Raw genomic sequence first — 13,699 nt, forward strand, 5'->3', positions numbered from 1 at the left:
ATTTGTGAACATTTCCACATATGCCAATTTTATTGAGATGTGTAGATAATATATTATGATCTACCATGTCAAAAGTACTGGGCATATCGAATTGTAATAGGATGATTTTGCTTCCTGTGCTTAGTAATCGTCTGAATTTGGCAAATAATGTGACGAGCACTATAATTGGCCTTAATTGGTACTAATCAGCACCAGTTACATGCGCAACTGCCCTTAGTTGGTATTCTATAAGTTGCTTACACAAATTCCAGAATGCACAACTTCAAGAGGGGCATAGACCTGGGAGAGGAATGTGTGGGTCGGGGACATATCAGGCAGTTACACATATGAGTTATAGAATTCTATCATTTACACACTCAGCATTCAAGCATGAGCATTTATACCAACCAAGTGCGTAAATGCAGACTTCACACTACAAAATTGCAATTATATAATGGCAATTGTGACCAAAATGGCTGATATAGTTTTACATTTAGGGCAAGATGCACTAAAGACTCGTTAAAGCCCTTTCCTTACCGAATCCCTTAGCGAATCGGTAAGGAACAGGCATGCATCAAGGAATAGGAATGCAAATGAGCTGCTCGTTGTAGCTCACTTGCATTCTGTATTCTGTCGTTAAACAGTCGGCCAGTCGAGCATGCACAGAGCAGCCAAGTGTTATGCTGGCTGCTCTGCGCATGCCAAATACGTCTCCCTGTGCCGCCCGAAGACGCCGCGCTGCTCACCCCCTCTGATTTGGCTAGACAGAGGACAATGCAGTTGAGGCCGCCCATCCAAAAAAAAGGTCCATTTTGGCCATCATTCCCCCCTGTAATAATAAAACGTCTTTTTTGGCAGTGCTTCACTCAGCTGAGAGACCTGGAAGTCTCTGAAACAATCACAGCGCGTTTAGCTCTGCTAAACGCGTTGTGAATGGCTCAGGGACTTCAGGTCTCAGCTGAGTGAAGCACTGCCAAAAAAGACGTTTTTATTATTAAGGGGGCCAAAATGGATGTTTTTTTTTTGGATGGGCACCTATTTTGGCCGCTTTCCCCCCCTTGCAATAATAAAACGTCTTTTTTGGCAGTGCTTCACTGAGCTGAGAGACCTGGAAGTCCCTGAGCCAATCACAACTGTGATTAGCTCAGGGACTTCCAGGTCTCTCAGCTCAGTGAAGCACTGCCAAAAAAAGACGTTTTTATTATTAAGTGGGGGGGGGGGGGGGGGAAGGTGGCCAAAATGGGTGGTTTTTTGGATGGGCGTCCTCAACTACACTGTCCTCTGGATCGTGGTGCATCGGAGGGGGCGAGCAGCGCGGCATCTTCAGCACTGACGAGCACTTGACTTTTTTTCCCCGATTTTTTGTTTTTTTACTTTTGTAGCAGTTTTTCAATCCTGCGCAGCCCCAACGAGATGTACAGACCTCTTGTTAGATTTTCCAGCGTTAAGGCAATCGGAAAAGGTTAGTGCATCTCATTACAATAAGGTTTCTACACAATTTGCTCATCTGCATTCCATTTTCATTAGCTGCTACCGTCGTCGGGAAAAAGTCTTTAGTGCATGCCAGGGTTTACTACTTGCTCGTTAATGGCTCATTAAGTTTAGTGCATCTGGCCTTTAGTGTGCATTATCCCAGTGCCTAACTATAGGTGATCATTACAGAGTTACTCCCATAGAGGGGCATAATCGAACGTCGCCGGCGAAATAGATCGCCGGCAATGTATTTTGGCGGCGGCGCAACAGGTGGCCGGAACCGTATTATTGAAAAGATGGCTGGCCATCTTTTTTTTCAATAATACGGTTTAGCCCGGCCAAATGCCAGAGTTCACCGGGTTTGAGATCGCTGGTTTTGTTTTTCAGCGATTGTTTTTCAGCGATAATGGAAAAAAATGCCGGCCATCTCAAACCCGGCGAAATCCAAGGCATTTGGTCAGATGGTGGGTGGAAGGAGGAGAGAGAAAGAGGGCAGACTGGGGCAATGGTGGATGGAAAGGACAGAGATAGAGGGCAGATGTGGATGGAAGGGAGAGAAAGAGGGCAGATGTGGATGGAAGGCAGAGAGATGGCAGACTGGGGCAGATGGTGGATGGAAGGGGCAGAAATAGAGGGCAGATGTTGATGGAAGGGACAGAGAGGGCAGACAATGGATAGAAGGGGCAGAGAGAGAGGGCAGACACTGGATGGCAGAGAGAGAGCGAAGACAGATGCTGGATGGAAGGAAGACAGTGATAAGAAGATGAGGAAAGCAGAAACCAGAGACAACAAACTGTAAATAAAATATATATTTTTATTTTTTTGCTTTAGGATATAGTATTGTAGATGTGTTAATAAATGTTTATAAATAGAATGTGTAAATAAGGTAATCTTTTTATTGGACTAATTTTAATACATTTTGTCTTAACTTTCAGAGAACAAAACCCCCTTCCTCAGGTCAGGATAGGATATTGTAACAGAACTATACTGTGTTGACCTGAGGAAGGAGAGTTTCGGCCTCTGGAAGCTAAATGTATTAGTCCAATAAAATGGTATTATTTTATTTTCTGTATTTGTTTTATTTCTATTTGTTAATTTTTAAAGTGGTGATTGGTATTTGTTAGTTTTTTCAAATTTACATCTGCTGTCTTTATATTTTGCACAGTACTAGGGGACATTTTCTGTTTCTGTGGTGTTGCATTGTATGCAGAGTCTGGCATTGGGGGTTCAGTTTAATTTGTCTAAATAGAAAGTTTATGATTACTTATTCTATAGTGGATTAGGGTATATCTGTGTTTGTGGAAAAAGACATGGCTTTCGGTTGGCATTGACTGTGCAGGATCGACGATCTGTACTAATCTGTCTGTTTTCGTTTTACAATAGGTGAATTGATGTTCTAGTGCTCACTGTAGTGTTTAAGATGCTTTCCTTTTCCTTGTGTGACTCGTACAAATTACTGTTTATGGTATGGTAGAATTGCTCTATAGGTCCTGAGTGTTTTGTATTCTCGGTATGCCTAGTACTGGATTTGGGGGGGGTGTTAAAAAATGACCGGCCCCGGGTTTCAACTATCCTAGCTATGCCACTGCGGTACTGAATGAATGCATTCTACAGATATTTGATTTATGTTTTAAACATTTTCTCTATCCCCAAAGAGCAAGAAGTTTCACAATATGCTTTCATACACCTGACTACAAAATGGTGGCTGTGGTAGTTGGAAACCTGTTTGCAAGGGGATTGGTCCTGCTTTGTTCCCCATCCTCTACTGGCTCCATGCTACAATGCTTCTGTTTCCCCAAAAAAATGTAATGGCAAATGAAACATAATAAAATGAATATTTTGTTCATGTCTATTTTGATTCATTTGAAAAATATCCAAAATGAAAGAGCCAGTTTTTTTTTGTTGTTTTAGCTTTTTCCATTACTACTACTACTACTATTTAGCATTTCTATAGCGCTACAAGGCGTACGCAGTGCTGCACAAACATAGAAGAAAGAAAGTCCATGCTCAAAGAGCTTACAATCTAATAGACAAAAAAAAAAAATAAAGTAAGCAAATCAAATCAATTAATGTGAACGGGAAGGAAGAGAGGAGGGTAGGTGGAGGCGAGTGGTTACGAGTCAAAAGCAATGTTAAAGAGGTGGGCTTTCAGTCTAGATTTAAAGGTGGCCAAGGATGGGGCAAGACATAGGGGCTCAGGAAGTTTATTCCAGGCATAGGGTGCAGTGAGACAGAAGGCGCGAAGTCTGGAGTTGGCAGTAGTGGAGAAGGGAACAGATAAGAAGGATTTATCCATGGAGCGGAGTGCACAGGAAGGACGAGTGTGGAGAGATACTGGGGAGCAGCAGAGTGAGTACATTTATAGGTTAGTAGAAGAAGTTTGAACAGGATGCGAAAACGGATAGGGAGCCAGTGAAGGGTCTTGAGGAGAGGGGTGGTATGAGTAAAGCGACCCTGGCGGAAGACGAGACAGGCAGCAGAGTTTTGAACCGACTGGAGGGGGGAGAGGTGACTAAGTGGGAGGCCAGCAAGAAGCAGATTGCAGTAGTCTAAACGAGAGGTGACAAGGGTGTGGATGAGGGTTTTGGTAGAGTGCTCGGAAAGAAAGGGGCGGATTTTACGGATGTTGTAAAGAAAGAAACAACAGGTCTTGGCAATCTGCTGGATATGAGCAGAGAAGGAGAGAGAAGCGTCAAAGATGACCCCAAGGTTTCGAGCTGAGGAGACAGGGAGAATGAGAGAGCCATCAACAGAAATAGAAAACAGGGGGAGCGGGGAGGTGGGTTTGGGGGGGGAAATGAGAAGCTCGGTTTTGGTCATATTTAATTTCAGGTGGCGTTGAGACATCCAGACAGCAATGTCAGACAAGCACGCTGAAACTTTGGTTTGGATGCTAGGTGAGATATCAGGGGTAGAAAGGTAGATTGGGAGTCATCAGCATAGAGATGGTAGGAAAAGCCATGGGATGAGATTAATGAACCAAGGGAAGAAGTGTAGATAGAAAAGAGGAGGGGACCAAGAACAGAACCCTGAGGTACGCCGACAGGCAGAGGGATAGAAGTAGAAGAGGATCCACCAGAGTGAACACTAAAGGTGCGGAGGGAGAGGTAGGAAGAGAACCAGGAAAGGACAGAGCCCTGGAATCCAAGTGAGGACAGGGTATCGAGAAGTATGCTGTGATCGACAGTGTCAAAAGCAGCGGAAAGATCAAGAAGAATGAGGATGGAATATTGACCTCTGGATTTAGCCAGTAATAGGTCATTGGAGACATTAGTAAGCGCAGTTTCGGTTGAGTGGAGAGGGCGAAAACCAGATTGTAGTGGGTCAAGAATAGCATGTGAGGAGAGAAAATCAAGGCAGCGGCGGTGAACAGCACGCTCAAGTAATTTGGAGAGAAAAGGAAGGAGGGAGATAGGTCGGTAATTAGAGGGACAAGTAGGGTCGAGTGAAGGCTTCTTAAGGAGAGGTGTGACCACAACATGTTTAAAGGCAGCAGGGACAGTCGCAGTGGAAAGTGAGAGGTTGAGAATGTGACAGATAAAAGGAATAAGAGCAGGAGAGATGGCATTAAGAAGGTGGGTGGGAATGGGATCAGAGGAACAGGTGGTACATTTTGAGGAAGAAAGGAGAAGTGTAGTTTCCTCAATAGTAACTTCAGGAAAGGAGGAAAGGGAATGAGGGGAAGGAGAGAGAGGGGAACGGACTAGTGGAGGGAGAGGTGGTGAGGTAGAGAAAGCAAGGTTTATCTTTTGAACCTTGTTGTGAAAGAATTCAGCAAGGGTCTGAGGAGATAATGAAGGGGGAGTTGGGGGAGGGGGCACCTTGAGGAGAGAGTTCAATGTGGTGAAGAGAAGTCGAGGATTAGAGCCAAGAGAGTTGGTCCGTTGGATATAATAATCCTGTTTGGCACGTAAAAGAGCAGATTGGAAGGAGGTCAGCAAGGGCCCGAGATTTCCGCCAGAGGCGTTCGGCGGAGCGGGTACAGGAACGTAGGTAGCAGATATTAGAAGTCAGCCAAGGTTAGGGTTTTGTACGCCCTACAGGGCGGGTCATCAAAGGTGCAAGAGTGTCTAAGGCAGAGGATAGAGTATTGTTGTAAGAAGAAACAGCCTTGTTGACAGACGTGGATGGTGCCACAGTAGCGAGGAGGTTTGAAACATGGGAGGATAGAGATGAAGGGTCAATATCATGAAGATTCCTAGATAAATTAGATAAGATAGGACGGGACTGGGAGGGAGGAGATTTAAGTGTGAAAGTTATAAGATGGTGATCAGAGGAGGGAAGATCAGAGGCAAGGAAACTAGAGGGTGAACAGTTGGAGGAGAAGATGAGATCAAGACAGTGACCATTTTGATGAGTGGGGGAGGTGGAGCATAGTTGGAGTTTAAAGGAGGACATTAAAGCGAGTAACTTGGAAATATAAGAATTGGAAGGATCATTAGCAGGAATATTAAAGTCACCAAGGATGAGAGAGGGGGAGGAAGGATCATGGAAGAAGGCAAGCCAGGCGTCAAAGTCACTGAGAAAGGATGAAAGGGACTTATCAGGGGGACGATAAATGACCGCTATTCGAAGAGGCAGAGGAGAGAAAAGGCGGATAGAGTGGACGTCAAAGGAGGAAAAACAGTGAGATTGAGGTGGAAGAAGGGGTTGAAATCTGGAGGAGGGAGAGAGAAGTAGTCCAACACCGCCCCCACGGCCAGCAGGGCGAGGAGTATGTGAAAATAGATAACCGCCATGGCACAGGGCTGCGACTGAAGCAGAGTCATCAGGGAAGAACCAGGTTTCTGTTATGGCGAGCAGATAGAGGTGACGCGAGATAAAGAGGTCCTGGATATAGGTGAGTTTGTTACAGATAGAGCGGGCATTCCATAGGGTGCAAGAGAAGAGGAGGGGAGTAGAGAAATAGAGATGAGGTTAGAGAGGTCGTGGTGAGATCTGTAGAGTTGGGATAATAGTTGGTGAGGGGGGCCAGGATTGGGATTGATGTCACCGGCTGAGAGTAAGAGAAGGAGTAAAAGAGAGCGGAGGAGAATAGGAGAGGTGTGGCCACGAAGGCGTCGAAGGCGAGAGGTATGTAGGTGGAATGGGGAAGGCAAAATGGACGGAAGAAAGAGGCGGAGATTAAAAGCCAAGAGGGAGGAAGAGGGTAGGAGAGAAGGTGAGGTGATGAAGTCGATGGATGGGCAGTGAGTTCCTGTAGCGGAGAGAGGTAGGGGGTGAGAGAAAAGATTAGGAAGGGACAGGGCTAGGAAGAGAATGTGAATAGGGGCCATAAATGACTGAGGTACTTTAGCAACTGGGAAGAAGATTAGATGTAAAGAGAAAAATGCCCCGGCGCGCGGCACCTAGAGTGGAGGCCCTGAGTGGATCGGAGTGGACCTGGGTGTCACCCCGGAGAAGGCTGTAAGGATATGCAGATGAGCTGCAAGTCCTCCACAGCACCTGAAAGGCAGCCGGTGGTAGAGCTGGGCACCTCTCAGCTGAGGAAAGGCATATCCCCCATTCAGTGCATATCCCTAAAACCTATGGTGCACTATTAGAAGGTTTTGAATAGGCAGCATATATTTCTCCAGTCCTAGGAAGAATCACTTAATATATTTCCATGCAGTCTATAATCACAAACCACTTATGTTATCAGGTACTGAAAAGTTAATATGAAAAATGGTTCAGTATGTAAATAGAAAAAGTGGTGAATTGGTTTGCATCATTCCCTAGAAGGCACAAACATCATACACAACTTTCCTTTAATTGTGCTTCATTCACCACCCATCACTTCAAGGAATATCAGAACATATGTATGAACTTCACCACCCAGGAAAAACGTAGTATAACTGTACCTTGAGCCAGGGACATAAAGAGGACCAGGGTGGCATAGTGCAAGAAAACATCTGTGAAGCAATAGGGAGAGAAAATGTTAATTGTAATCTTAGAACACATAACTCTAAGAAAAAAAACACTAACTATAAACTGACAATGAGACTAGCAGGGGCAAAGTTTTAAACTGAGGCTGATGAAAATATATTATTGATTATCATTTGTCCTAATAATTTCAGGGGCTGTCAATAGCTGACTGTCTTCTGTTGTCTGAATCTGTGAGAAATTGTCTTGCAAACCCAAGTTAAGATTTCATGACTATAGAGACACATCTGTCTTAAGTCTACAGCAAATGATGTGGGTAAGCATGCTCCTTAAGCATAGGAACCCCCAGAAATTAGATGCAGAGAACTGTATGTGGAAGGATGAGACTGGTGTGTGGAATGAGGGATGAGAAAGCTAGTGAAGTTATTGGAGGCACTGAAGCAGCCAAAATAAGCTAAGGCAGGAAGGGAAAGGGAGAGACAGAGAAAGAAAAAACAAAAAATAAAAGACAATACAGTTCTAATCCAGCTATCAGTGCAAGTTTATAAGTAAAGCTGTCCATCTTAGTAACATAGTAGATGACGTCAGATAAAGACCTGTATGATCCATCCAGTCTGCCCAACAATATAAACTCATAGCATAGGATGTGATACTATCCAGCTTATAATCGAAAGTGATCGCCGGCCATCTTCCGACACAAATCGGGAGATGGCCGGCGATTTCTTAAAAGCGGCGAAATCGGTATAATCGAAAGCGGCATTTTTAACAGCATCGCCGCTTTCCCGTCGCTTCGCCAGCGAAAGTTCAAGGGGGCGTGTCGGTAGATTAGCGAAGGCGGGACATGGGCGGGCATGGGCATGGCTACCAGATGGCCGTCTTTCGCCGATAATGGAAAAAAAGCGGCGTTAAGCAGTAGTTCGCCGGGTTTACTTGGTCCTTTTATTTCACGACCAAGCCTCAAAAAGGTGCCCCAGCTGACCAGATGACCACTGGAGGGAATGGGGGATGACCTCCCCATACTCCCCCAGTGGTCACCAAACCCCTTCTATACTAAAAAAATAAAACTAAAAACCTTTTTTGCCAGCCTGTATGCCAGCCTCAAATGCCGTACCCACCTCCATGACAGCAGAATGTGTTCTATCCTCCGACAGCCTTTCCCTGGTTGCGATGTGGCTCTTGGGTGAGTGTGACACCTTTTCTGTTAGGTGCCCTGCAGAGTCACATTAGCAATGCATTGTGGTGGGTGTAGGGTACTGGGCTGTACTCCCATGGTGCTTTTCCCCCCTGCTAACTGGGTCAGAGTGTGCCCTGTTTTGTTTCCTGCTGTAGTTCATGCGGTAGTGGCCATTTTTGTAAGCCAGTTTTAGTTCCTTTTCCTGTGTTACCCACGTTAGAGAAAGTAGTTCTTACCTTGAATGGTGCTGAAAGAGGGCATTGTACACCATTGTGCCAGCTCTGACCTACTGCTAATCTTAGTACCAGGGGACTCTTTGCCAGTGGGGCACAACCTCTGATCTGCAGTTAACTGTGAGTAAACGTGCTTATTTCAAGAAAGGACTTTTTCAGAGAGATTAGTCTTCAGGTGTGAACTGGTGTGCCAAAGTTATACAGCAGCAATAAGTCCTAGAGCAGTGATGGCGAACCTTTTAGAGACCGAGTGCCCAAACAGCAACCCAAAACCGAATTATTTATCGCAAAGTGCCGGTACTCATTATGGGCGGGGTCACCACATATGACTCCACCCCTATGATAGCCACACCCCTTACACCAACCATGGCGCATATAAACAGACATCATTGAAAATATTATACTAGTGTAGGAGAAAAAAATAACATGACTTTCTTTCATTATAAATCATTTCTGTAAGCTGTTACAGCTCCAGTATGCCCAGTGCAAAATAAGACAGCAGATGTAAATTCTCCAATTCGACATATTCCAAACACTAAAATGAAAATAAAATAATTTTCTTAGCTTTGTTGTCTGGTGATTTGTTTTTCTATCCATATTGGTTCTAGTCGCTGATTCTGCTGCTCTCTATCTGTTCTCTTAACTCCGTTTCCAGGGCTTCCTTTCCATTGATTTCTTTACTTTCCTACTTTCTTCTTCATTTCTTGCCCTCCATCCATGTCCACCAACCATCCTCTCCCCTCCAGCCACAAATGTCCAGCAGCCCTCCTCTCCCCCCTGCCCTACCTCCCAGCAACCGGCAGCACTCAGCACCAGGCCTCCCTCCCACCCAGCACCCACCATCAGGCTTCCCTCCCACCTAGCACCCACCATCAGGCCTCCCTCCCACCCAGCACGCAGCAGCAGCAGGCCTCCCTTCCACCCAGCACCCACCATCAGGCCTCCCTCCCACCCAGCACCCACCATCAGGTCTCCCTCCCACCCAGCACGCAGCAGCAGGCCTCCCTCCCTCCCGCCCAGCACCCACCATCAGGCTTCCCTCCCACCCAGCACCCACCATCAGGTCTCCCTCCCACCCAGCACGCAGCAGCAGGCCTCCCTCCCACCCAGCACCCACCATAAGGCCTCCCATCCACCCAGCAGCACACAGACAGCACCAGGCCGGCCTCCCGCCCTCCCTCCAACCCAACGAGCATCAGGCCGCCCGCCCGTCCGTCCTCCCTCCCTCCCTCCCAGCACCAGGAACCCCCCTCCTCCTAAAATTTTAAAAGTGTACCTCCTCAGTCGGGGTTAAGGCGGCGTGCGTCGGCAGCGGCAGCGAAGCGCCTGTGCTTTGCTCGACGCGCCTTCGGCCTTCCCTGTCTCTCAAGCTCTGGTCCCGCCCGGGACCAGAGCTTGAGAGAAAGGGAAGGCCGAAGGCGCGTCGAGCGAAGCACAGGCGCTTCGCTGCCACTGCCGACGCACGCCGACTGACGAGGTACGCTTTTAAAATTTTAGGAGGAGAGGGGTGCCTGGTGCTGGGAGGCAGGGAGGGAGGACGGACGGGCGGGCTGTTGCTCGTTGCGTTGGAGGGAGGGCGGGAGGAAGGCCGAACTGGGAGGGAGAGTGGGCGGACCAGCGATGGCGACGGCGCGCGTGCCAAGGGAGAGGGCTCTGCGTTCCCTCTCTGGCACGCGTGCCATAGGTTCGCCATCACTGTCCTAGAGGCTGTATGCAGGTCCCTGGAGCAATTTTAGTGGGTGCAGTACATTTGTGGGTAATGGGTTTGGGGGGGGGGGGGTTGGTGGGCTCAGCTCCCAAAGTAAGGGAGCTATGCACATGGGAGCTTTTCTGAAGTCCACCACAGTGACCCCTAGGGTGGCTGGTTGGTGTCCTGGCATGTCAGGGGGGCCAGTGCACTAAAAATGCTGGCTCCTCCAACGGCCAAATGCCTTGAATTTGGCCAGGGTTTGAGATGGCCGACATAACTTTCCATTATCGCTGAAAAACAAACCCGGCCATCTCAAACCCAGCGAACTCCACGGCATTTGGCTGGGCTAAACCATATTATCAACAAAAAAGATGGCCGGCCATCTTTTTCGATAATACGGTCTGGCCAGCTGTAGCGCCGCCGCCAACATAGATCGCCGGCGATCTATTTGGCCGGTGACGTTCGATTATGCCCCTCCACGTATGCTTGATCTTGATTTGTCCCTGTCATTTTCAGGATGCCTGGCACTATCCTTGTTTTCCAACTTTTGAAGTTATTACTGAAGCCCTACTACAGTCCATCCAAATCTGTCCAGCTACAATCGGGGCATAGACTGTAGAAGTCTGCCCAGCACAGGCCTTCTAATATCCGCTACCTACGTTCCTGTACCCGCTCCGCCGAACGCCTCTGGCGGAAATCTCGGGCCCTTGCTGATTTCTTACACTTTAAGTTCATGCTGACCTCCTTCCAATCTGCTCTTTTACGTGCCAAACAGGATTATTATATCCAACTGACCAACTCTCTTGGCTCTAATCCTCGACTTCTCTTCACCACATTGAACTCTCTCCTCAAGGTGCCCCCTCCCCCAACTCCCCCTTCATTATCTCCTCAGACCCTTGCTGAATTCTTTCACAACAAGGTTCAAAAGATAAACCTTGCTTTCTCTACCTCACCACCTCTCCCTCCACTAGTCCGTTCCCCTCTTCTTCCCCTCATTCCCTTTCCTCCTTTCCTGAAGTTACTATTGAGGAAACTACACTTCTCCTTTCTTCCTCAAAATGTACCACCTGTTCCTCTGATCCCATTCCCACCCACCTTCTTAATGCCATCTCTCCTGCTCTTATTCCATTTATCTGTCACATTCTCAACCTCTCACTTTCCACTGCGACTGTCCCTGCTGCCTTTAAACATGCTGTGGTCACACCTCTCCTTAAGAAGCCTTCACTCGACCCTACTTGTCCCTCTAATTACCGACCTATCTCCCTCCTTCCTTTTCTCTCCAAATTACTTGAGCGTGCTGTTCACCGCCGCTGCCTTGATTTTCTCTCCTCACATGCTATTCTTGACCCACTACAATCTGGTTTTCGCCCTCTCCACTCAACCGAAACTGCGCTTACTAAAGTCTCCAATGACCTATTACTGGCTAAATCCAGAGGTCAATATTCCATCCTCATTCTTCTTGATCTTTCCGCTGCTTTTGACACTGTCGATCACAGCATACTTCTCGATACCCTGTCCTCACTTGGATTCCAGGGCTCTGTCCTTTCCTGGTTCTCTTCCTACCTCTCCCTCCGCACCTTTAGTGTTCACTCTGGTGGATCCTCTTCTACTTCTATCCCTCTGCTTGTCGGCGTACCTCAGGGTTCTGTTCTTGGTCCCCTCCTCTTTTCTATCTACACTTCTTCCCTTGGTTCATTAATCTCATCCCATGGCTTTTCCTACCATCTCTATGCTGATGACTCCCACATCTACCTTTCTACCCCTGATATCTCACCTTGCATCCAAACCAAAGTTTCAGCGTGCTTGTCTGACATTGCTGTCTGGATGTCTCAACGCCACCTGAAATTAAATATGACCAAAACCGAGCTTCTCATTTTCCCCCCCAAACCCACCTCCCCGCTCCCCCTGTTTTCTATTTCTGTTGATGGCTCTCTCATTCTCCCTGTCTCCTCAGCTCGAAACCTTGGGGTCATCTTTGACGCTTCTCTCTCCTTCTCTGCTCATATCCAGCAGATTGCCAAGACCTGTTGTTTCTTTCTTTACAACATCCGTAAAATCCGCCCCTTTCTTTCCGAGCACTCTACCAAAACCCTCATCCACACCCTTGTCACCTCTCGTTTAGACTACTGCAATCTGCTTCTTGCTGGCCTCCCACTTAGTCACCTCTCCCCTCTCCAGTCGGTTCAAAACTCTGCTGCCTGTCTCATCTTCTGCCAGGGTCGCTTTACTCATACTACCCCTCTCCTCAAGACCCTTCACTGGCTCACTATCCGTTTTCGCTTCCTGTTCAAACTTCTTCTACTAACCTATAAATGTACTCACTCTGCTGCTCCCCAGTATCTCTCCACACTCGTCCTTCCCTACACCCCTTCCCGTGCACTCCGCTCCATGGATAAATCCTTCTTATCTGTTCCCTTCTCCACTACTGCCAACTCCAGACCGCGCCTTCTGTCTCACTGCACCCTACGCCTGGAATAAACTTCCTGAGCCCCTACGTCTTGCCCCATCCTTGGCCACCTTTAAATCTAGACTGAAAGCCCACCTCTTTAACATTGCTTTTGACTCGTAACCACTTGTAACCACTCGCCTCCACCTACCCTCCTCTCTTCCTTCCCGTTCACATTAATTGATTTGATTTGCTTACTTTATTTATATTTTTGTCTGTTAGATTGTAAGCTCTTTGAGCAGGGACTATCTTTCTTCTATGTTTGTGCAGCGCTGTGTATGCCTTGTAGCGCTATAGAAATGCTAAATACTAGTAGTAGTAGTAGTAGGCCCTGTTCTCCAGTTATGGAAGCTGAATCTGTCCATCCACGATCAGGGCACAGACTGTAGAAGTCTGCTCAGCACTGGCGTTGCTTACCAATTAAAGGTGCTGCCATCTAATCACTGCTAAGCTTCTTTGGATCTATGCCTTCTAAACAAGATTCCTTTGTATTTATCCTACACATTTTTGAATTCCATTACTGTCTTTATCTCCACCACTTTCTGAGTGAGAGAATTCCAGATATCTACCACCCTCTCCATGAAAAAGTGCTATTCCTGAGTTGCTATTCCTGAGTCAGTCCCCTTGCAACCTTAGTTCGTGTCTTCTAGTTCTGCCATCTTCCCGTCCCTGGAAACAGTTTGTTTGTAAATTTATACCTTTCAAATATTTAAATGTGTGTATCCTATCACTCCTATCTCGCCTTTCCTCCGGGTTATACATGTTCAGGTCATCAAATCGCTCCTCAAATGTCTTGTGATGCAAACTCCTTACCATTTTTGTCACTTTTCTCTGAACCGCTT

The 13,699-nt window shown here is 47.0% G+C and overlaps 1 protein-coding gene across 4 annotated transcripts in view; it reads right to left on the reverse strand.

Annotated features, from left to right (window-relative positions):
• The window catches only part of LOC115475873 (FXYD domain-containing ion transport regulator 5-like), a 314,171-nt gene that overhangs the window by 287,767 nt on the left and 12,705 nt on the right, over positions 1-13,699 (reverse strand). For all 4 annotated transcript variants that reach the window (XM_030211932.1, XM_030211930.1, XM_030211929.1 and 1 more), the window contains exon 2: positions 7,293-7,343. In XM_030211932.1, coding sequence (XP_030067792.1) covers positions 7,293-7,308 — 16 coding nt within the window. In that variant the 5' untranslated portion in view covers positions 7,309-7,343. The remainder of the gene's footprint in view (positions 1-7,292; positions 7,344-13,699) is intronic.

Source organism: Microcaecilia unicolor, chromosome 8, assembly GCF_901765095.1.
Source record: "Microcaecilia unicolor chromosome 8, aMicUni1.1, whole genome shotgun sequence".
NCBI classification, from domain to species: domain Eukaryota; kingdom Metazoa; phylum Chordata; class Amphibia; order Gymnophiona; family Siphonopidae; genus Microcaecilia; species Microcaecilia unicolor.